A 24072-nucleotide genomic window follows, 5' to 3' on the forward strand; every position below is an offset into this window, starting at 1 on the left:
CATGTGTTTCTAATTGGACATAACAGAAACGTTTTGCCTCAGCAGTTTGTAATTTACATACCTCAATATCATGGCCAAGTATGCCGGCAATATGGTATTTAAATCTATTGATGCCACCAAAATTAATTTCTTTACAAAAAAAACATTTTGTTTGATTTTTTTGTCTGCCAGGAAACTCTTCAGTATATTTCCAAGCCTCATCCTTTTTAGGCATTATGAAAAATGAATGTTTATAAAACGTGAAGGCTGCTGCAATAAGAAAATTTAATAAAGTTATAAACTAATAGAAAAAATCAGCAGACCCTACTTTTTTTTAAGAAAAAATTGTAAATACATGTTTACAATTATTTTCTAAAAAAATGTAGGGTTTGCACTTTGCTATTATTCTACTTCTCTCATTGAAGTTAAACTTTAAAAATAAAAACATTCAAGATTTGGAAAGTTAACTGTTAAACTAAAAAAAATTAACAAACAAATGAAAAAAATCCATTAACATACCAAAAAAAACCGACAAAATCTACAAAGTTTAACACTTACCTCTTTCAAATGGGTTGAGAAGTCTTTCTATGGACTCCTTGATGCTCTCAATGCAAACCTATGGCCTCCCCAATGTGATTTGTGGTCTCCTTGATTCTCTTCTTCCCGGCTGGTTGCAAACCTATGGCCTCTTGTTTTCCTTCCTCTCTCTCACTTTTCCTCTCTTCTTCTCACAACTAGCAATTAGAAGACCTTTTAGGGTTAAATGAAAAAGAAATACAAAAAAAAAAACATGTCAGAAAACACTTATTTTTTTTGTTTTTGCAAGTCAAAACATTGACATGCCGCGGCGCGAGTCTTGGAGCTTGGACTCGGCGAGTTTTGCCATAACTTGCCTAACTCCTGAGTCAGGCGAGTTATGAGCAAAACTTGCCGAGTCCAAGTCATGAGTTGTCAAAACTCGCCGAGCTTGGCTCGACTAGCCAACTCGGCAAACTCGCCTGACTCGCGGCGAGTTTTGGAATTCTGCTACGGATTAACTCAAGTTGTTGATGAGTAAAATATTTCAAGTATGGGAACCTGCGTATCAACTTAGGTTGATAGGAAGCCAAAAAAATTTCTAAGTCTAAGACACTGCGAATGAACTTAGGTTGAAAGGAAGGTTAAATTGCTTATGTAAATGTCAACCCTTGATGATGAGAAAGAGGCTGCAAATCAATCTAAGTTGGCAAGAAAGATTGATGAAGAGCATTTCGACCCCAACTAATATTGAACCTCTTGCACACCAACTTAAGGTGGAAAGTTTAACTAATCAATTTCAACCCTTGATAATGAGAAAGAAATGCGAATCAATTTGAGTTGATAAGAGGGCGAATTTCCTAAAGGGATAAGAAGATATGGATCAGCCTAGGATCATAAGCAAGGTCAATATGAGAAGGTTCGATCTTCTTAAGCGACTAAAGCATAATTTTTGCAAATTAAGAAGGTTGATCAACCTAAGTCGCTCAGCTCAAGGGATTAATGAAAAACAAGAACACTTTGACTTGGGATGGTAAAGAGCATCATGCAGATCAACTTAGGTTGGTCAGAATTCACAAGCATTATGAAGAGTTCTTGCACACCAACATAAGTTGATGAGAAGCTAAATTTCACCCATATAAACTTAACTCTCAATAATGAGAAAGAGGCTCAAAATCTGTTGTTGTGTAGCTAGGTTGAATCCCTTCTAGGGCCGACCTAGTGCACAAAATGCCAAGTGGCCTGTCGGCCTTGGCATTTGGATATCTCAGTTGTATGAGTTTAATTTGGGGCAGGCCCTATTTGGGAGAACTACTTGTGTGTAACTTATGATTAAGTTAAATGTAACTTGCAACTAAGGGAGACTCATATGTAACTTGTAATATATAGTGCTGACCCTATCCTTGGCGCCAAAAGTATATGATCGACTTGAGGAATATTAGGAGGTATTGATTCATATATATGCAAGGTCATGATTGCATCAATGGAGATGAATTCAATAACATGAAGAACATGTAGAGTGCTTGGGGGTGACGATAAGAGCTTATCGTCTATGGTTGGGAAGGCAACAGATTTGAAGTTTGCCTGTGGTTAACGAGAACTACCATAAAATCAAGAAGAAGAATCAGCATTCAGAGGGAGTTTGACATATCGTGAGAAGTAACCTTGGACAAAGAGATCAGAAGGTTGATATCTGCTTCAGAGGGAGCTTGACATTTCAGCTTCAGAGGAAGCATGACATTTCAGCTTCAGAGGAAGCCTAACATTCCAGATTCAGAGGGAGCCATGTCATCATGAAGATTTGGTTAATGCATTTTTCTCTGTGATGGAGAAATTTAAGGTGAAAGCCCTTGGTAATGAGTTCTTCTCTGTGAGGGAGAAGTTCGAGGTGCAATCCCTTGTTAATGAGTTATTCTCTATGAGGGAGAAGTTCGAGGTGCAATCCCTTGGAGATGCATTCTTCTCTAGGAGAAGTCTAAGGTTAAAGCCCTCATTCCACGCTCTGCTAGTAGGCATGGTGGAGATGCATTCTTCTTTGGGAGAAGTCTGAGGTTAGAGCCCTCATTCCACCCTCTGCGAGTAGGCATGGTGGTAATGCACCCAACTCTGGGAAAAGGTTGAGGTGAAAGCCCTCTTCCACCCTCTGTGAGTAGGCATGGTGAGCCCACCCTCTGCAAGTAGGTATGGTGGGTATCATGGAAGAAATTCCATGATGTGCTTGTTCACCCTCTGGCCATATACTTCCATGATATTTCCCTATCCTTGGTGTCAAAAGTATATGGCCGACTTGAGGTCTATTAGGAGGTATTGATTCATATATATGCAAGGTCATGATTGCATCAATGGAGATGAATTCAATAACATGAAGGACATGTAGAGTGTTCGGGGGTGACGATAAGAGCTTATCGTCTATGGTTGGGAAGGCAACAGACCTGAAGTTTGCCTGTGGTTAACGAGCACTACCATAAAATCAACAAAATCAACTTCTATCGATGGGAAGTTAATCTTTCTACGCATCATGGAAAATGCAAATCAACCTAAGTTCATGGGAAGGAGTATCTAATCAAATAAGATGAAGATCAATGTCTACCCTTAGAAGGTCAAATGAAACGAATTTGAGAAGGATAAAACCAAGATGCTGAAAGATGAAAGTGAGATGTAAGGAAGATGAATTTCGCTAGAGGGTAGAAGAAGAAGAATTCACTAAACAAAGGAGATAATAAAATCGGCTCCTTACAAAGATGAGACATGAGACCTTTAAGCTGTAAAGATAGAGGTTAAAAATCATTAAATTTCAAAAGTTGAACCTCTAAAGAAACAAGTTATACAAATAAAGTGAATTTGAGGGTAATTCAAACCAAGACGGCTAGAATAAGAGGGCACCATTTCCTTTGGAAAAACACAAAAGGTAATAAAACCAATAAGATGCTAAGTCGGCCTTCCCAAGAACATGAAGAGGTGCGACTTCCAATCTAAAACATATATTTAAAACTAAAGAAGCCTTTCCAATGGAAACAAATTCGAAATAGAATCATTTCTGCTCTCCCAAAAAATCGCACAACATCAGGCTATCCCAAAATCACTTCAAGAGGTGCTATTGATTTGTCATAAAAGGGAGAAAGAAGAGCTTGTCAACATCAATCCAAACAGGTGGCCTTGAATCCACATCAAATGAGGACTCAGCGAATTTACCTCAAGAGCTAAAAGTCAAATCAAGTGTTACAAATCTGCATTGAAGAAGTGACAGTTTGAATGAGATCTTGAACATCAGGTCATTAGAAAGAAGAACCGAAGGGGCTGGTCAAAGACCAAAGCCCAAAGAGTTTAAGTCTGATTTCTGAGTGCTCATTAAAACCCAGTCGTCCCTTACTCAGAAACCTAGCTGCAGAATTTGATAATCATTAAAGAGGGAAAGATATGACTCGGATATTCTGAGTAATAATCAGATATTAAGGTTATAACATTCAAATTTTGAAGTATAAGTTACATGCACTATCATGACATTTCGAGGATTTAATATAAATTACTCTAAGTTCTGATTTTATACAGTTGAAAGCATACATATTATTCAATAGAATATCAGAACTTAGCAACATTATTGGAATATAATTTTAAAGCATTCTAACTTCGAGATTCTTGCAGGAACATGTCGGGAGAAGGATCAAGGAAGGATCAAATGAAGGCAGTGCTCAAAGGTTTTTATCCGGAATCTCAGATTACTTCAAGATGGAGGAAAATTGGAGACACTAACCTGGAGAAGTTCGACTTGACCAAGTTCAAGAGGAGAATGTTTGGCACACGCAAGCAAATGCCTTCCACCATAGCAACTAACATGATCAAGAATGGAAATTGTCAAGCTGCTGGCTTCCCACCTGCAGTCCAATGCAATGAATTGATGGTAGAATGCGCAAGACACTATGACCCCAAAGAAAGGACGATATTGGCACCTAATGGAATGGTTTTAGCACACCTTACAAAATAAGAAATCAGAGAAACATTTGGTATCCCTCACCATGATGGGATGATCGAATTGACTAAGCAAGAATCAGAAGCCTTTTTGAGAAAGCTTCTGGAAGATGTATGAACCTCATCACTTCAGGCTGGATAAATGGACCGAAGAAACCACAATCCAAAATACCAAAGAAGTTCGTACATTCTGATTTCAAAGAATAGTATGGAGATATGGTGTTCTTGTTGAATAGGATCATGGGGCGTCCACGAGGAGCAACATGTGAGATATGGATGTTTTGTTATGTGGAAGAGGTCTCTCTAGGCTTAAAGATGATATATTGGGCTAAGTTGATTAGTGACAACTTAGACATCCAGCTGAGAGAGTTGGAAAGAACAAGAGTATTTTACATGAGCTCTTATGTGGTGTATGCATTGGCTAGACACATAAGGTATAAAGGGTTGATATGTAAGGGAGAGGTAGGCATTAAGAAGGGACAACTCAAGGTTTATGATTGCTATCCTTAGTTACGACTACATGAGAAGCAACACTTTAGGAGACTCAATGATGTATTCACAATGTATCTTGGTTGTTGCAAGGAGGACTTCACATTAGACTATATAAAGGAGCTATGGCATTGGTAGAAAAGTTTGGTTCGTTGTTCATTCAATTCCCCACTTTCTCATGCATCAGGGTTCAAGGATGCTCATATCATCCATATCGTCTTCCACGATATCCCACTGATAGGATGGTACTACTCGAAGTAGTAAGGCAGCTAACAGAGTTCGATTTTATCCAAAAGGAGGAAGAAAGACAAGGAATTTCATACCCTATCTCAATTGGTAAATTAATGGAGACATGTTATTCAGCTCAAGCCGCCGAGACAACAAACATAGAATTAGAATTTTTATCAACTTGGTGTATACAAACAAAGATCACACGTTGATCCTTACAATAGAATGCCTACCATTGGAGGGAAAAGGTTCAAACATAGAGTTGATATGGAAGACTATGGGCAAATCTTGTAGATGAGTTTGAGGTTAGAAAGAAGATGTGGTACAGGATGTCAATTGACTTAATCAAGAAATGTAACATCTTTCCAGTTCCAGATCAAGTTGAAGATGAAGGAGAATAAGTATTAGCACAATATGAACAAGAGAAGGACAAATCTATCTTAACACCTAGTGGGTCTCAACCTGAGCTCACTGACATCAACACATTAATGAAGGATGTGTTGGATAATTCAAGATGGTGGGTTGATCAGCAAATCAACAATTTGAGAAGTCAAGGGATAACACTCACATATGGCAAGATGGATGAAGATTCTTCCTCCGAAAAAGATGAAGCAATGAAGAGCAATGAAGAAGTAAATAGTGAAGGGGAAGTCCCAGTCTCCAAGAAAAGGAAGAACACAACTATCATAAAGGAAGTTGCCAGTGCTGAATCACGACGGGAGAAGTCAAAGACAAACACTACCTCTTCAATCACAAGTACTTCCTCAGTGGGAGAGTTAGAAATGAATCGAACTTCAGTTGAAGAATGCAACATGGGAGATGAACAAAGAATAGAACAACCTGCTTGTGTCCAAGACAGATTATCACCAATGCAGAATTGTATGGAAGAGGAAAGGATAATCACGATGGAAGATCTAGAAGGTCATAACCAAAACACAAGTGAAAATCAAGATGAAGTTGTCACTTCAACCTTGAAGGGAATCGGTAGAGATAGCAGATTGGAAGAAGGGATGGAGTTGTCTACAGTTCCTGATTGGCTAAAAGAGAGGATGAAAAAGAAATCAGTTGTAGAAGTTCAACCTATTGGAGACATAGATGATTTCTTTGCAAGGATCAATCAAGCGAAAACACAAAAGAAGGCAAAGAAGTTCTCCCACATCTCTAGAGATTCTCTAGAGATGATTCAGGATCACACATACTACAAGTAGCAGTCCTTACTGTTGACAAACCAAGAGATGAAATCACCGCCATGGAGTATAAGGTCCAGACAATCGACATTGGGCACACAATTGAAGAACAAGAATTTCAAGAATTGGGTGATACTTTTACATCAATCCGACGAAGGCTCTACAAAGAAAAAGAAAAGAAGGATAAGGTAGAAGCAGAAAATACAAGATTGAAGGAATACATAGAAAGGCTAGTGAAGCCAATCAGACAGGAAGATAAAACATTTGTTCCACCTCCTTCCATTCCCCAAGAGCCATTTGAGAGCCTTGAAGCAATGAGAAACTCAAACCAAGGATTAAAGAGATGGATAGAAAACATCTCAAAGCAAGCGGAAGAATTTCTACAAGAGGTGGTAAGAATATATAATGAGGTGGTAATGTTCAGAGGAAGACTTCAAAGTATGGAAAATCAGTGGGAAGACTTCCCAATGGTAAAAGATAAGATGATTGCTCGTCTTAAGGTGTTGCGATATATTCCTATTCAAGTATTGATACAAGGTGGTGTAATTGAAGAAGGTAACATTTATGACTTCCATCGTTGACATAGCTCTTTGATGATGATAAAGACAACACTCGATAGGGTGAAAGGAGAGTGTGAAAAGATGGAGGAATCAATTAAAGGAATTCAATCAAAGACCCTTGTATCATCGAAGGAGTTGTTAGGACATGAAATGAATGAAGAAGATGGTCTGGATCTTGAAGAGTTAAAGAAAAAGGTAAAGAGTGTCTACTTCCAGAGGTTGGAGTCTTTAAGAAAGCCAGTTGAATGATGTTCTTTCATTCATGATCTTCATAAGTCACTTCCAAAGAAGACAAACAAAGTGGGAGAAAACTCTTGAGGCTTGTTTTGATCAGTTGGGCGTGGTATATCTACAACTAGATGCTTTGCCAAGTGTTGCCACAGAAGAACTTGAGTTAATCATGTCCAAATTCATTGCATATGGAATCAGGGAAAGGGATAAAGGAAACAAGGTTCTAGAAGACAATTTGCTGGAAAATTAGTTGTCATCCAAATTTCTCATTGGTTCTTGCCCTTCGTTGTTAGTGATGAAGATAAGGCTCCACTTTTGTTGCTTAGTATCTAGTAAAATTTGCTGGAAACCCTAATTAGGGCTCAAGTGGTTTAATCTTGGCCTTTGATTTTAGAATAATCTTGGCCCTTCATTCTTTTGGAGCTCTATATAAGCTGCCATTTTTCATTTGTAACTAAGAAGAGAGAGTTGAAGAATTGTTGCTATTTTACTGCTGGATTAATAAAGACATTGAAGTGTGGTGTTTCTATTCAATCTTCGAAGCATTTGCATGGTTATTCATCTTCTCAATTCAAGTTTAAAATTTTGTTTAAGTATCTAAGTTGACTGATAGAATGTTGTGTATGATTCATGGTGACTCCTAATCCATACCACTAGCAAACCAGAATCCTTGAATGTGCTTAAGTTCAATTGTTATTCAATCATTAATATGCATTTAATTAATGGTGTCTATGCTTGATAATAATTTGAAAATTTACTCAATTTCCTTAGAAGATTGCATTAGCCTTTGTGGATTTATTTTTGTATGTCGAAGCAAAGACTAGTAGAGTTTCACTAAAAGTCATCCTTCAGCCTTGCATTCTTAGGCGTAGTTTAGCATCTCTCAACCCTCAACTTTTTCTTTTTCTTTATCAAACGTATAGTAGTAGTAGTAAGCCAGAGAGCTACATTACATATCATTCATAAAGCATTCCTTGAAAGTTAAACATCCATCCCTTAAGAAGTACGTAAGGCCCCTTGGAGTAACAACAATCACATTGACCAATTGAGCTTATCCATGAGTCAAGACCCGACAATAGAAAACTTGGAGTCTTCCAATTGATCACAGAGTTTAGCATTTGGGAAGATTTTTCTCAAGAGAGGATAAGATACTTTGGTATTTTATTTTGTGTTTGATTTTGCCTAAAAAGCACATCAACAAGTAGTAGGGAGGTTGTGGCAACAACTAGGACCTATTTTGACTACTATGAAACAAATGAATGATAATTCCCTTTGATTTTGACAACTTTCACCTCCAAATATTTCTTATTCACCCAAATTTGGATGAAACTTGCAATATTCAACACTTATGTTATCCCCAATTGGAATCATCTTACTTAGATAAAAGCGTTTTCATCGTCCGATCCAAATTGGAAACCAAGAGGGTTTTAATCCTCCAAATTCTCTCACACCAAGGGTTTCATACTTAGATGAGAAGATGAACACAAGTGTTCAAGCTCTAGAAAAATTATTTGATTACAATAACAAAGAATTATCCCTTTGATCAATTTGTTCTACTCTTTTAAATTCCATTTGGGCTCCTTAATTTGTATTTTTTCCCCTCTTAAAACTCTCTCCAAAAGTGTTAAAAAACACTTTTAAAATAAAATAATAAAAATATTTAAGTTGTGCTTTTAAAAATAAAATTATTGGGCCCATCTTAAAATATTATGATTAATCATTTTCCCAAATCTATTACTGAGCCTAGAGGAAATGAAGAAATAGGCTACAGGTTCTCCTGATTAATTTAATTTTTAAGAAGAAACATGACACCTTATCTTTGCTCCTAATGCACTTTCTGTTTGTTTTTTCTAACTCTGCTGCTCGATCTAACTAGTAAAACTTTCTTTCTTTAAAAATTTTGCACCTCTTAGGGTATTTTGATATACACGTGTGCAGTGTCAAGCTTCAACTAAAGAATTGTAGCTGATCTGTCTATCATCCCTGAGAGTAGTAGGCCTGAGGTAAATGAATGTACTGACATGTTTTGTGAGGCTGTTGAGTCTGATGTGAGATTGACACTCAATGAATTTAAACCTAAAGCTTCCAATAGGCCTGTTGATGGGCTGGTATCATTGGAGAAATAAGGAAAATATCAAGCACATTGACTCTGAGTGTTGCTACTGAGATGTCTAATAACTTGGATGATTGGCTTGGCAATGTTTCTTGTAATAATGGTGCTTACAAGCACTTTGTGGCAGCTGCATGTTTAAATAGTCAAGAGATGAAGGTCTTGATAAAAATAAGGATATAAATGCAAACCTTCAACATGATAGAATTGTTTTAATGAATGACCTTTCTGATGATGTGCATGCCAATATTCAACTTAAGGAACAAAAACATATCTTCTTTTTTGATGTTTTCCAAAGTTGTAGCTAAATAATTTAGTTGTGAATGGATTGCATAAGTTTATTTGTGTAAATTATGACCATTGAGGTGATCATTTATGTGGGCATTATACATTGCAACTATAATGACACAGAAATACACAATAATTATGTTGATATTAATGTAATCCGTACATTATTTGATGCTATGTACAGCTAAACTCATTTTAGGAGATGTTCTGAAAGAAGGGACTAAAGTGGCTGTCAATCCTCTTGTTACATGGGCATGGTCTGGACTTCTTATCAATGCCCTAAATAGTATTCCTGCTGGGGAGCTTGATGGGGGTCGGATTTCATTAGCACTATGGGGAAGAAAGGTATGGCTCTTTGTTTTGTATGCATTTGATGTGGTATTTTTCTTGTAGGTGTTATTTCCAAAATTGTAAAAGTCCATGAACTTTTGCATGTAGAAATACTTTACAATAGTTTGGCCTTGATTGCAAATATCAGTATGAGTTAGATAGAAATTCAAGCATAATTAAAATATGTTCTATGAAAAATTATATGCAAGAAATCTTTTATTTTGTTCAATTATTTCGAGTTGAGATTTTTAATTTGTGAATTGAAAGAGTTTCTTTAATTTTGAATTTGCTTCTTCAACTGTTTTCATGAATCAATTTGAAAGATATTCATGAACTGGGTAGAAAACACGTGCTTTTAAGAAAATGAAAGCCTAGGAAAAATTCCTTTTCGGCCAATTTGATCACTTATATTAGTCATTTTATAATTACTGCATTCCTTAATGCGGTTGATATTTCTAAGCTTAGGAAATATTCTGAGACTGTGAAACCTACTCCAGGTAGGAGCATTTCTTTTTCTAATGATTTTTCAAAGAATAGAGATAGGAACATTGAGACGTAACATCTTTTTCGGAGTTTTGTGGCTATATGAAGTATTATTTGACATTAATCTAAGTTTCTGAATCGTGGGATTTTTCGGGCAATTCCAGGTAAGAAATGTACTGGAATCGGATTCTGAAACGAATCTCTTGTGGGTTTATCTAGGGTTCATGTTTTTAGATGCCGAAATGTTTAGTGATTCCACTTTGATCTTTTTGATATTCTTGAGACCTATAGTGCTGATTAGTGAGCTTAGAACTTATCTATCATGATATTCTAGTTTGATCTTTTTGATATTGAAAACTAAATTTAAATTAGTATGTTACGTTTCAAAATTTGAAATTTTTAATAGTTTTGTTTAGCATATGTATTGTTATATGACATTCTAAACTTAATTCTATTATATGTATGTGTGTACATTGTATACGTATATGTATGTACACATTATATGTGTGTGTGTTTGTGCATATATATGTATATATGTATATATATATGTGTGTGTGTGTGTGTGTATGTATGTATGTATATATGTATATATTACCAAAAATGTATCCAACCCCCAAAAATTTTTTTGCCGTACCAGCGTTTCATACCCACATACCCATTCCCACTCCCATAGTCGATTCAGCCTAAATTTGCACAACTAGGAGTGCATATGAAGGGGTAGTTTGCATTGATCAGCTAGGGATGAGCGCATTCAAGGTGTAGTTATGCATAATCTTTCCCTAGAGCGGGTTTTGAGGTTTGCTCTGCACAAAAGGGTGCGAATTATGATCTGAATTTAGGTTTTTTGGTCTGATTCTCATGTTTTGCAGTCTGAGCTTTACCTTTAGGCTTGATCGTTACATTGTTTAGGCCTAATTCCTGAATCTTTAGTCTCTTTAAACTCTGACTTGATACCTTTAGGTCTGATTGCTGATTAGAGGTCTGCGTTCTGTGTTCGAAGACCTTCATCCTTTTAAGTCTGATTTTGAATGTTTCACCCTCCACTTCCCAAGCGCATACAAGGTGTCTCCTTGCAGAGCACATTTCAAAGGTATCCTTGCACCAAAAGGGCAGAGCAGATTTGAGAGGCAAGCCATCATTGGCGGGATTTAGGCATGCTTCTGCACAAGTAAGGGTGCATAGGGAACTCAGCCTTGCATTAGCGGGTTTAAGGCCTCGGTCTGCGCACAGTACTGCAAACTACAAGGGGTTCTACTTCTGCCTTAAATAAATTTATGTTCTTGGGCACATATAGACCTCCTAGTAGCAAAGTGGATTTGTAGTATTAGTGTGCACAAGCACAAGGACTGCATTTGAGGTGGATACATGCTTGGCGGGTTTTAAGACAGTGTGTGCATAATGTAGGATGAGCACATGATAAGGGTAGATGCACAAGCATACAAGGTGGGAACCCCTTTATTAGGTGCAAGTTTTCAGATTATTTGTTGTAATTTTAGACCTGATCACTTGACCTCTTTAACTTTGTTGATCACCTTCAATCCAAGGTGGGATTCTTTAGGGCAGAAGGACTAATTTCAAGATGTACCAATGACAAGGGCGCACTAGGAAGGATGCCATTGCATAGCCTGATTTAGGTGCCTGTTCCTATTAACTTCCTTTGAGAGTGGGTATTAAGACCTTACTTGCATAAAGGTGTTGACTGAGCGCAGCTGGGCAGGTTGCTTGCACAATAAGGTGGAACAAATGCTAAGTAAAGGTCTCTCTTGAGCGCATTTAGGGGAGTCTCATGCACAAAGTCATGAGTGCAAATGAAGCTCACATGTGCACACAATAGCCTAGGGCAGGATTTACCCTATGTCTTACAAAAAATTGCATTGAAGCGCATTTAGCACCCTACCCTGCATTGGCGGGATTGAGGAAGGCTGATGCATAACTTTCATACAAGGCACAAGGGGGTCCAATATTGACTTAGGCAATTTTGATAATCTTTGAGTGCATCCTAAGTCCCATGTTGCATGGTGGATTTGGGGGCATGTTTGCACGAAATCATACATGAAATTGCCTACTTAAGTAAACACTTAGTCACATTTAGCCCTAAGTGCATCCTAGATAGGACCTTGCACAAATTGGGGTGGGATAAAAGACCTCACTTGCATCTCTTCTTCGTCTACCTAGGCCCTGCACAATTAATACACAACTTACCTCCCTAAACCTTGCATAAATTCATACGTGCTAGGAGGGGGTTGACCCCATACAGCCAAATTATCATGATTTTCACTTATAGGTCCTACATAGTGTAGATTTGGAATACAAGACTTTAAGGTGCTAGGCTTGCAGTTCTTGACGGAACTACAAGACAAATTGCCACTACTTAGCAAACCATCAATCTGTTAACGACATCTAACACTTTTGACAATATTTGCAACTTTGCAACATGACCTCAACTTTGACATTCACACAACCAATCTCTTCTCAAAAGAAAACGTTAACAGCTACGAGACTACCAAGCTTGAAGATGATCTTCTTTCGGGATGTTCCAAAGCCGGAATTGTGCATAAGGCCCGATGATAATTGTAATGGAAATGATCCTTTCTTAAGATTCAAGTTAAGGATTCAGAGTGAGATTGAGATTGATAATATACGACTCAAAGGCGTGTTGTTTCCCCGTTGGTGTCGGATTCACAATGCACCTCACTCAGAATTCACTTGTCCAATATGTGAAGAGGCTATCAACCAAGTCAGATGTCAGTCCAGATTATTAGAGCCTATGAAGGAATGCATTATAGATAGAATTTGGAGTGTCTATCTTGAACAAATGAAGTCAGCATCATCAAAAGAACAAAACATTGCAACATCATTTGGCAGTAATGGACATGAATTACAATGAGATAGCACAACCGAGCCCAATGATCCAAGCATTCAAGTGGGGGGAAACGTTTCCTACATCACACCGGAAGAAGTTGTTGGATTTAAGATCAAAGAAACCATAAAAGACCTTCAAGAAATGACAATTCATATTCAACGCTTGGAAGCATCAACACATGGGGATCAAATCGTTGCTGCAAGTGAAGAAAGATAACTGCAAGACAGATAAAACCGTTTTAGTACCTCTCATGAAGGAGAAAATTTTGATCAATGTTTGATCTTGCAACATAAGAAGTATCCCAAAGGAGTAATCCTCAATGAAGAAGTTCAATCATGCATGGACAAGATGGGAGAAATGATAAGCAGCTTGAGGCAATAAGGAATATGTGACAGCTAGTGGGCCGATGAGATGGAAGCAGAGTATGAAATGCAATTTGGGTCGGTGCTCAATCCCCTATTCAAGGTCCAGGAAGAATTGCTAAAAGAAACTGAGATACGTGAGATGTTGACCGACGAACAAGTTGTCATGATAGAAGTAAAGAATGAAGAGCAAGTCGGCTTGGGGCTCAACTTGTTATCAAATATTCAAAAGGAGTTAGTTGGAGAAATGTCCCATATTTCCAAGTACCCATTCAAATCCAGCTCACATCACGGTTCGCTCGCCATTGAGTGTGATCCCCATTTGCATATTTCAAATGCAAGTGGGATGGTACACCACCAACTTCGACCTCCCGATGAAACTGTAGATGATACGCAAGAATTCCTGCTCGACCCTTGACTTTAAAAGTTATGATTTTGATTATGTAGGTCTAGGAAGAACAACTTCTTTATGGATTAGTCATGGTCCGAATGAGTTGCCCCAATTAATAATTTCTCGAAATTTTGATTACACATGAAAGTTACATTAGGAAGGATTATTTCTCAGAGTTCAAAGATGAATTTGCAAGACTTCGGATTGTAACCACTACCATGTTGCTCCTGCACATCCTAAGAAATCATGTCAGGGCATGTATGTATCTAGGTCTTTTGAGTATTGTTCGTTCGAAAAAAATATTTGTCCTTGTTTAGATTAGGTTTTTAATTGTCATTGTTGTTTAGTTTAGGTTTCCTTTGGGGGATCCCATTTGCAAGAAAGGCGTTGTTATCTTAAGCCTGCTCAAGCGTCTATACTTAGTTATGTTCAGTCCATTTCTTTGATAAATATTTATGAAGTGCTTTAGAATTTGAGGTTGTTCTTTTCGGTTTTATCACTTTGTTAGGACTTGTACTTGACTCGGAGGGGAATCACTTATTGTGTTTTGACACCGATATCTTGTGGTTGCTATATTTTTACATGCTTAATCAATTGCTCCAAGTCATTGAGGTTTCCTTAGGAGAAATTGTGGCTAGTAAAAAATTTAAATCTTGCTTCAGCGCCACTATAATTCTCAAAGCCATTGTGAGCTTCATTGCTTACAAGCCAATTGTGGAATTGACAAAAAAAAAAGAAAAGCAATATCAAAAGAAAAGAAAATGACATGAAAATAAAAATCAAAGTCATTGGCTTTGGGAATTTACGAATATCTCCATCAGGGCTATGGATGCCTGCTTGGCAGTGGAGCAATGTTAGTGGGAATTACAGTGATAACCTCGTTAGGGCTATGGATGCCTGACTAGCAGTGAGGCAATGTCTAGGATGCTTTTGAAGTTAAGATAACTATGTGACTCGCCACGATGGATTCTAGGAGCATTAATGGTCTCATGAGCTGAAATGAATTCAATTGCACACACTTGGGTAATCCGAGATTGAGTGACTTGATCCAATATGAGATTCTGCTTCCTTTTTGAGTGTGTTCTGTAGTCGTTTGATAGGTTGGATGGAATTTTCCAAAGATTTCGGGTGTGGATTGGGTTTTATCTTTTAAGTGTTCAGGAACACTTATTCGAATAGGCGCTAGATCTTGTGACATTTTCACACATCGCTCCATTGCAAATGGGGACCAACTCTTTTCGCTGAATAAACCAAGTCTTTAGCAGTCTATGTCGTCTTCCGACCCTAAGGAATGAGTTATATGGTCTTGTTGGTCTAGATTTTGATCTTTGGAAGTAATGAAGTGACTAAGAAGGGAATGAATTCTTAAGGAATATACAGCCTAGACAGGATACAATCTTAATATTGTCATCAAGTTGAGAATAAGGGTTTTAATGTATTGAGAAATGCATTGTGCTTATTGCTTTATCCTTCAAACTTTGCATTTTGTTAACAATGAACTTGATTGATGCTTGCACTTCACAACGTTTCCTTGTCTTTCTTCAGGCATATTATGGGGAGCAAGACTTTGGATGCTAAGAGGTGGCTAAGAGGAGGACATAGTTGAGTGGGTGATATCATCGTCCAAAGAAGAGATTGCAATAATAGAACAAATAATGCACAGTAAAAGGAAGGGAATGATGGACATTTGGCTAAGTTTCAAGATAATCCTGAGAATTGATATGAGGAAATGAAAGAGAATCCTTCACAGAAGCGACCGGTGAAATTTGAGCATTTTTTGAGAACTTTCTATTTATAGAAAATCTATTTTTAGAAAGTTTCATTGCGGCCCTGATTGACCTAATTTTGTGTTTGGACAAACTTTCTATTTTTAGAAAATCTATTTTTAGAAAGTCTATTTTTAGAAACAACCAAACATTAACTACAAGTGGAACAGATATCCAGATTCAAGTCCAAACAAACGAAGATGAAATGCAAAGCATAAAGAGTCAATGCAGAAGGAAAAAATCCTCCTCCAGCCCAAAACTCCACCCAATAGTGGAAATTCTCAACAAAGGAGGAATTTGGCAAAAATTGAAAATCCTCCTCCAGCCCAAAACTCCTCCCAAGAGTGGAAATTCTCAACGAAGGAAGAATTTGGCAAAAATTGAAAATCTTCCTCCAGCCCAAAACTCCACCCAAGAGTGGAAATTCTTAGTGAAGGAGGAATTTGGCAAAAAGGAAAAAAACCTCCTTTAGCTCAAAACTCCACCCAAGAGTGGAAAATCCGGAGGGATTTTTCGTGAGGACAAAATCTTTCTCCACCACTCCAAAGGCACCCAAGTCTTGAAAATGAAAAAATAAAAAATAAAATTTGACTGTATGGGAAAATTCCTTTTTCCCCCTCCAAGTGCATCCAAGCATTCATGAAGTCTTGGAAACAATGAATAATTGTCTCTGTGTTGGAAATTTCTTCCTCTGGACTTCCAAGCAGGACAAAATTCTTGGAAAGAGAAAAAATGGTTAATTATCAGAGTCCTCCTTCAAGTTTAGAACGCGCCCAAGAATTCCTCAGGTCATGGAAATTTGAAATTTTTATTAAGGTATGGAAAATCCTTCAGGTACTCCCAAATGCACCCAACTTCATGATGGCAAGGAAGGATGAAATTTCACCAAGGAAAATTCCTTCCCCAGGCTCCAAATGCGCCTATCTCCAAGAAGGGAAGAAATGATAAATTTTGCAAAGTGTTGACAAATCCTCCTCCAGGATTGATATGCGCTCAAGGATTCCTCATAAATGGAAACTCAAAAATTTGACTAAGTATGGAGAAATTCCTTCTCCAACCTCCAAATGTGCCCATCTCCAAAATGTCATAAAATGATAAAACATCAAGGATTCATCTATCCAATCCAAAGGCAACATTAGGACATCAAGATGCATGAAGGTCCAAGATGAGCAGATCCAAGTTATGACATACAAGTTCAAGAAGAAATCCATTCTTAGGAAGTTCATGGAGGAAGAATTCCAGTTCTAAATGTAGAGGAGGACATTCAAACTCCATACATTTAGGCTTCAAGGCAATCTAGTTCCAAACCCCAATGTTCACTTCAAAGACCAAAGTTCAAGTGCAAATGTAGAAGGAAGAATTTCCTCTAGAAATCCAAAATCAAAGGTCAAAAAGTTCAAGTGTGAAAGATTTCGAGAATGACAGAATCTTCGACAGGAAAGTCCAATCCATTCCAAGAAGGTGAATTCTCGAATCCAAGTACGGGGAAAGGAAGCCTTTGAGAATTCAAATGAAGAATCAGCCCGGCTAAGAAGGATACTCAAAGAAATTCAGATAGAAATCCTCTCCTCAACGAAGGAATTGCTTGCGCAAGAAATGGGAGATAAGGAAATGACCACAAAGGTCAAGGAACACGTTTTCAAGGACATGAGTTCTTTCTTTGGTAGTTTCTTGGACGACATTTCCACATCCATTAGTTTCATGAACAAGATTCAAGAACTCAAGTCAGCTTGGGAGAAGGCTCTCAGTCAGTGTGAAAAGGATACAACAGTCATGGAGTACAAGCATGAGACTACTACAAGTGTCTTTGTGGATGAACTCAAGATAGTGATGTCTAGGTTCATTGAATTTGCCAACAAAGAGAGAGATAAGGGACGCTCACTTCTAGATGATGAGTTGTTTGATGCTTAGTTAACACTCAGTTACTGGTAACTTTACTCTAATTCTTTTTGCATAAAAGGTGGTCTTTTACTTTGAAACCCCAATTAGGGTTCCTTCTTGTAATCTCGGCCCTTGATTGCAAATAATTCTTGGCCATTCATGTGTGGAAGGATCTCTATAAAATGCCCATGCCTTCTCATTTGTAAATGATTAGATAGCTCATTAGAAATAGAGAGATCTTGCTCTTTAGAGTAGAAGTAGATTAGGTGAAATAAAATTTGATTTCATTGAAGATAAGGTGGATTCATGTTTATTTCAGCTTGTTGCATGGTTTTCCTTTGATTTCTCAAATTGTTAGAAGTGCATTGATGTTAATGGAGAATGTGACAATGTTTGATGAATTTCAATGGTTCATACTTTTTGCACTTAGATGATTTCTATTTGTAGCGTAAAGTTAGCCTGAACCTTTTTTGTATGGATGCTTAACTTATATCTTGGAATGTACAGTGTTCGTTATGATGGTGCTCATTGTGATATGAAAACTCTTTGCATAATCCCGGGAAGATTGCACTAGTTCTCGTGGATTTGTTGCTGAGCATGGCAAAGCAAGACTTGGTTACTGGGAATTCATCCATTGGAGCATGATCCATTACCCTCATTGTCCCTAGGAGTAGATTAGAACTTCTTAACCTTTTCCCTTTTGTCATTTTTTTCGAGTTCCAATTAAGTTCGTTTAAGGAAGAAGCATCACAATCCTACAATATCCGATGATGAAGTTCCAACCATAGCATCAAGAGAAGTGAAGAACAACAAAAGCGTAATTCCCCCTTGGAATACTAGCATACATCAGCCAAACAAGCTATATCCATCATAAAGTTGGAAGTTCGCGTAGGAACCTTGGAATCACTTTTATGAACTTTTGCAATCTTAGCATAAAAGGCGATTTTGCTCAAGAGAGGATAAAGTGTCTTCGGCATTTTTATCTTGTGTTGGTGCGGTCATAAAACACCCATCAACAAGTCCAAAGGCTGCATCTGTATATCAGAGGCATATGTGGGGTTGACCATGTTAGACCCATCATTGACGATTCTATTTGCATCCCATCCAAGCTATTAGTCTAATATGTGCTTCAAGGTCATTCTTGACCAATCTCTTTTCCTCAATTCAAAATCATCTGTGTAGTCTTCCCAATAATCTTCGAGTTGAGGCTCATGATGGAATGCAGAACCTAAGTGCAAATTTGTTATTAACAAAGTCTTTACTATCGAACTTTAGCCTAAGGACATCATAGGTATCCGTGGTATAATTCTCCATTGCCTTTAAAATATTGAAGGCATTTGATTGTCTTTTGTAGCTATACATCCCTAGGTGGATGGGAAATTGGATGCCTATTTTTCTTCTTTTGCCACACCTCTTATTTACTTCACAAATTTGTCTACATAGTTCAATGAGAGTGAACTTATGTTCAACATACATGGGCAGCTTCAAAGGAAAACTATCATATCCTCCTATCCTTATATATGTGAAAGTGAGGAATTGTAGAAAGTAACTGCCATACACTTTTATTAGAGTGGTTGCTTCGGGTAAGATCCTCCACCCCAAGTGTCCTTCTAACTCTCTTACCAACCCCATTGTGAATACATCATTCACCCTGGTGAAATTGGCATCTCTTTTGCAGCTGTAGATTAGGATAAAAATCACATATTTGAATGTTATTGTCAAACTCCACATAATCAAAACCTAGCAAATACTAAGTGCAATCTAGAGCATAAAACAAGTAGGATGACATAGAGAAAAATTGGTTCAGCCTGAAATGAGTTACCATGTAATGCAATTGATCACTGATCAAACCTTATGCAATCCAAGTACGAATTCTCGACACAAATGACCTAAATGGAGAAAAACATCCATTCATCCAGGTTGAATGCATCTCCATCCCCTTTGAGCCTATGTAATAAGACAATAATGTCTACAATCTCTCCTTTTAGAAAGGATTTGTCGATGGTCTTGGGTAATTTAGACTGCCCCTTCCTTGGCATAGCAAACCATTCCTTTGCAATTACATTCCTATAGACACTCTTCTTTGTGTTAAATTTGCATTGGGACAATGTAAAATCCTAGTGAGCATATTCCACTTCGTTTGGGAGCCGGAAGAAATTTTGGATTGCGGATCAATCAATGGTTATGAGGACCCCGCTATCTTGAGTCTTAATTTCCCATTATTGCTGTCGTTTTTGTTAATACACTGTAATACCAAATCTACACTACACAGTGACTAGGAAAGCGACCACTTCAAGCGAACCACTCTCTGCTAGCCTGTGTAATTGGGTGTCGGTTGGAGTTTTCCACTCTTTGCCAAAATTCGTTCAAATTTATATGCCCCAGTTTGTTATCTCCTTTTTCCGGTTGTGCACATTCGAGCCCGTTTAGGTGCTCACACCCTAGATACTTGAATTTCATGGTTTCCCCTTTTTAATGCAATTTGCGGCAAGAACTCAACTAAAAATCCCCTTTATCCCTAGTTGCTTTTGAATCTAAACTGTAAAGACTCTTAAGAAAAACCAGTTGCTCAATTGTTCTAAGAGACTTACTTCCCTCGCAGCAATGGCAACAAGATTATTTGCTCTCTGCAATCGTATCTTCTTTTTTACTCCTCTTGGTATAATAAATCTTTCAGCAGAAGCTTTGAGTAAATAAGAAGAGAAATTTGAAAGTTGGACCTGGTGCGTTCAATGCTTAACTAACTACCACATTATGTAATTAATGGTTGATGCCTCCCACAATTCACGTGGCCATGTCACTTTGATTTCAGTTTAAATAGCCTTGTCGGATTCCACCTTCAATTCTAGAAAATCCCCTTTAATTTTGCTTAGCACAAACCCCTTTTATTTTGATTCTTTCATATCTTGAAGATGGGTGGCAGACCATACAATAGTTCTTAGCATCGTGTTGGGGGCTGACTTTAGTTCCTAAACTCTCCCTCAGACCCAAAACATGCAACAAATCACCTTGAAAGGACCATTCGGTCTCTATCGTAGTTTTAGAACTTATCTTTGCAATCTTCGGAGTTTGGTTCTCCTTCTTGTGCTTTAGTGCCAATTAAATGGTCGGGCTCCAACAAGGTTTAAAAACCATTGTTGGAGTCCGATGCCTGATTTTGAACTATAAGACTTGACTTACTTGAACCAAGACATCAAAGGGATTACATAATTCAGTTCAAGTTTATGCATTGGAGTCTGACAAGGAAATTTTAACTCTCGACTTAGTGCTGAAAAATTCATCAAGGATCGACATGACTTCTTGAATTAAGATAAAAGACTGTCGAAACTCAAAGAAAAGGAACATGAGCACTTAAGTTATTGCAAAAGGGTTCGTTGAACTCCAATAGGAGTTCTTGAACAAGAGCAAAATCTTGACAAGCTATTAAACTGACTATGTATTAGGACTTTTGGAATTGTGTGAACACCACAACACATAATTTGCCATACAAAAGTTCAAAAATTAAGAGAAGAGATAAGAATTAGGTGAGAATAACAAAATTGAAATGGTAATTGCTTGATTGATTAAAGAAAATGAAGTTTTACAAAAGGCAATTACAAGACGATGTTTCTAAAAGAAACAATCATAAACAGAAGCAAAAATAGAAACAAACTAAAATAACTAATATACACTAAATGACCATTAAATAGTAATTAAATACTCTAATACCTTCCCTTAATGGTCATCCTATCAACTATACCATGTTGCCCCCTAAATTTTACAAAATTTGTTCGGGCTCAGAGACTTGGTGAGGATGTCTGCAGTCTGATCCTTAGTTGGAACATACTACAACTGTACATATCCATCTTTTACAAGTTGTCGAATGAAGTAACAATGAAGCTCAACATGTTTGGTGCGCTCGTGGAAGAGTGGATTCTTGGCATGTTTTAGCACCCCTTGATTGTCACAGAACAAGGTAGAAAGACCTGCTTGAGACATTTGCATGTTAAAAAGCATCCTTCGAGGCTAAATTGCCTCACATGCTGCTTTGACAACTCCTTGATATTCAGCTTTAGTCAAGAAGAGAGCTATTGCCTATTGTTTCTTACCGGTCCATGTCACTACACCTGTGCCCAGACTGAAGACATACCCGGAAGTAGACTTTTTATCATTAACAAGACTTTCCCAATCTAACTGTATAAAACCAATCAGCTAAGGATCTTTTCTTCTACTGTACAAAATACCAAAGTCAAGGGTACCTTCACATATCTCCGTACACGCTTTGATGCAACTCAATGTTTTTCCTTAGGGGCTACCATGAAGCAATACATGTAGCTCACAACATAACCAAGATCAAGTCTAGTGGCAATCAAGTCCATCAAACTACCAACTAGTTGCTTGAAAGTTGATTTATTCATCACAAGTTAATATGATTTGGCTAATAGTTTCAAGTTCAATGCTTTCTCCATAGGTGTAGATGAATGTTTGCAATCATTCATCATGAACTTATCCAACAAACTCTTGGCATACTTCGAGTGAGAAATAAAGATATTGCCACTAGTCTGCCAAACCTCTACACCAAGACAATAATGTAGAAGTCCCAAATTTGTCATTTTAAAGACCGACAAAAATGTTGTTTGATCTACTCAATCAAATGTGCTGCACTACCTGTAATGATCATGTCATCGATGTAGATGACAAGAAGAAGAATCTCACTACCAGTATTTTTGACTTACAAGTTGGGATCCAGAGGACTCCTCTGAAAGCCTTGTCCAACCAAATACTGATCAATTTTTATGTACGATGCCCGAGGAGCCCCTTTGAGGCCATAGAGTTCTTTCATTAGTCTGCATACCTAGTGCTCTTTACCAGCAATCTTGAAACCTGGAGGCTGCGACATGTAGACTTCTTCCTCCAAATCACCATTGAGGAAGGCACTCTTGATGTCCATTTGATAGACCTTCTAGCTGAATTGTATTGTAATGGCTAGAACAAGTCGGATGGTGCTCATCTTGGCTATGGGAGCAAATGTCTCCTCATAGTCAATGCCCTCTTTCTGTGAGAGCCCTTTAGCCACCAACCGGGCCGTATACTTATCAAGAGTTCCATCAGCCTTATACTTGACTTTATAGACCAATTTGCAGACAATGGGTTTCTTCCTAGGTGGAAGATCAAACAGAACCCATGTTTTATTCTTGAGAAGACTATGATGTTCAGCTTCCATTACCTTTTCCCATTTAGGATTTCCTTGTGCTTTAGGATAAGTTTGAGGCTCATAAATACAATAAATATTTGCCATGAGAGCAAATTAATTGTGTTCTTTTTGCTCTTGCCTCTAGAAGATCTCCCCTCAACAAATTCATCACGAACAACACCAATGGTCTTTTCCCACCATTTAGGCTGGAGAGTAGAAGCACCTATATCTAATGCAGGAGGATCAACTTGAGTAGGAGTGTCTGGAATAAACTCATTTAAATGCTGATCCAAGTGTTCCTAAGGAAAATCTAGTGGAACATGATCTAGTCGAGGAGATTCAACAATCTTTGTGTCAGAATCAACAAAATCCCTCCCTTCAGGTGGAGCTAAGGGAAGTTGAACAACCAAATTAGCCTTTAAAGACTAATCTTCAGAACTAAAAATAGGAGAAGAGAGCTGAAAAGGCCCTCCATCAAATGCAACATCTCGACTGAATATGAGGCGATCAATGCCTACATCAATCAGCCGATAAGCCTTATGGTTGTCACTATAGCCCTTGAACATCAACTTCTGGCTCTTAGAATCCAGTTTTGATCTCTTTTCATTTGGAATCCAAACATAAGTAGTAGAGCCAAAAACTTTCAAGTGGCTGATTTTGGGCTTCCTCCTAGACCAAGCTTCCTCTAGGGTCATCTTCTTAATGGCTTGTGTGGGAGACCAATTCAAAAGATACACTACAGTATAGATTGCTTCAGCCCAAAATTTCTTAGGAACATTCCTATGTTCCAAAATAGACCAGGCCATTTTGGTGATTCTGTTGTTCCATTGCTCAACAAACCGTTTTGCTAAGTATATTGGGTGTGGTAAGTTGGCACTTAATACCATGTTTTGCACAGAAGTTGGAGAAATCAGTAGAACAATTTCCCCCCATTATTTGACCTAAGAGTTTTGATGGGACATCTTAACTCTTTTTCAACTAAAGCCTTAAAATTTGAAATTCAATAAACACTTCTGATTTGTTTTTAAGAACAAAAACCCACATTTTTCTACTTAAGTCCTCAATAAATACAAAAAATACTTGGCGCCAGTGACTATTGCAGTGTTCATCGGTCCACAAACATCTGCATGGATCAACTGCAAGACCTTGGAAGCTCTCCAAGCATTGCCATCTAAGAAAGGAATCCGATGCTGCTTTCCTACTTGGCAAGCTTCGCAAATACCATGACTCTAGGACTAAATCTCAAGTAACCCAACAACCAAACACTCT

The 24072-nt window shown here is 37.8% G+C and overlaps 1 protein-coding gene across 5 annotated transcripts in view; it reads left to right on the top strand.

Moving 5' to 3' along the window:
- Window positions 1-24072, top strand: part of LOC131060061 (probable zinc metalloprotease EGY2, chloroplastic) — a 155115-nt gene that overhangs the window by 116660 nt on the left and 14383 nt on the right. For 3 of the 5 annotated variants that reach the window (XM_057993160.2, XM_057993159.2, XM_057993161.2), the window contains exon 11: window positions 9739-9899. In XM_057993160.2, coding sequence (XP_057849143.1) covers window positions 9739-9899 — 161 coding nt within the window. The remainder of the gene's footprint in view (window positions 1-9738; window positions 9900-24072) is intronic. The other 2 variants (XM_057993163.2, XM_057993162.2) reach the window with 1 other exon arrangement.

This window comes from Cryptomeria japonica, chromosome 8 (assembly GCF_030272615.1).
Source record: "Cryptomeria japonica chromosome 8, Sugi_1.0, whole genome shotgun sequence".
NCBI lineage: Eukaryota > Viridiplantae > Streptophyta > Pinopsida > Cupressales > Cupressaceae > Cryptomeria > Cryptomeria japonica.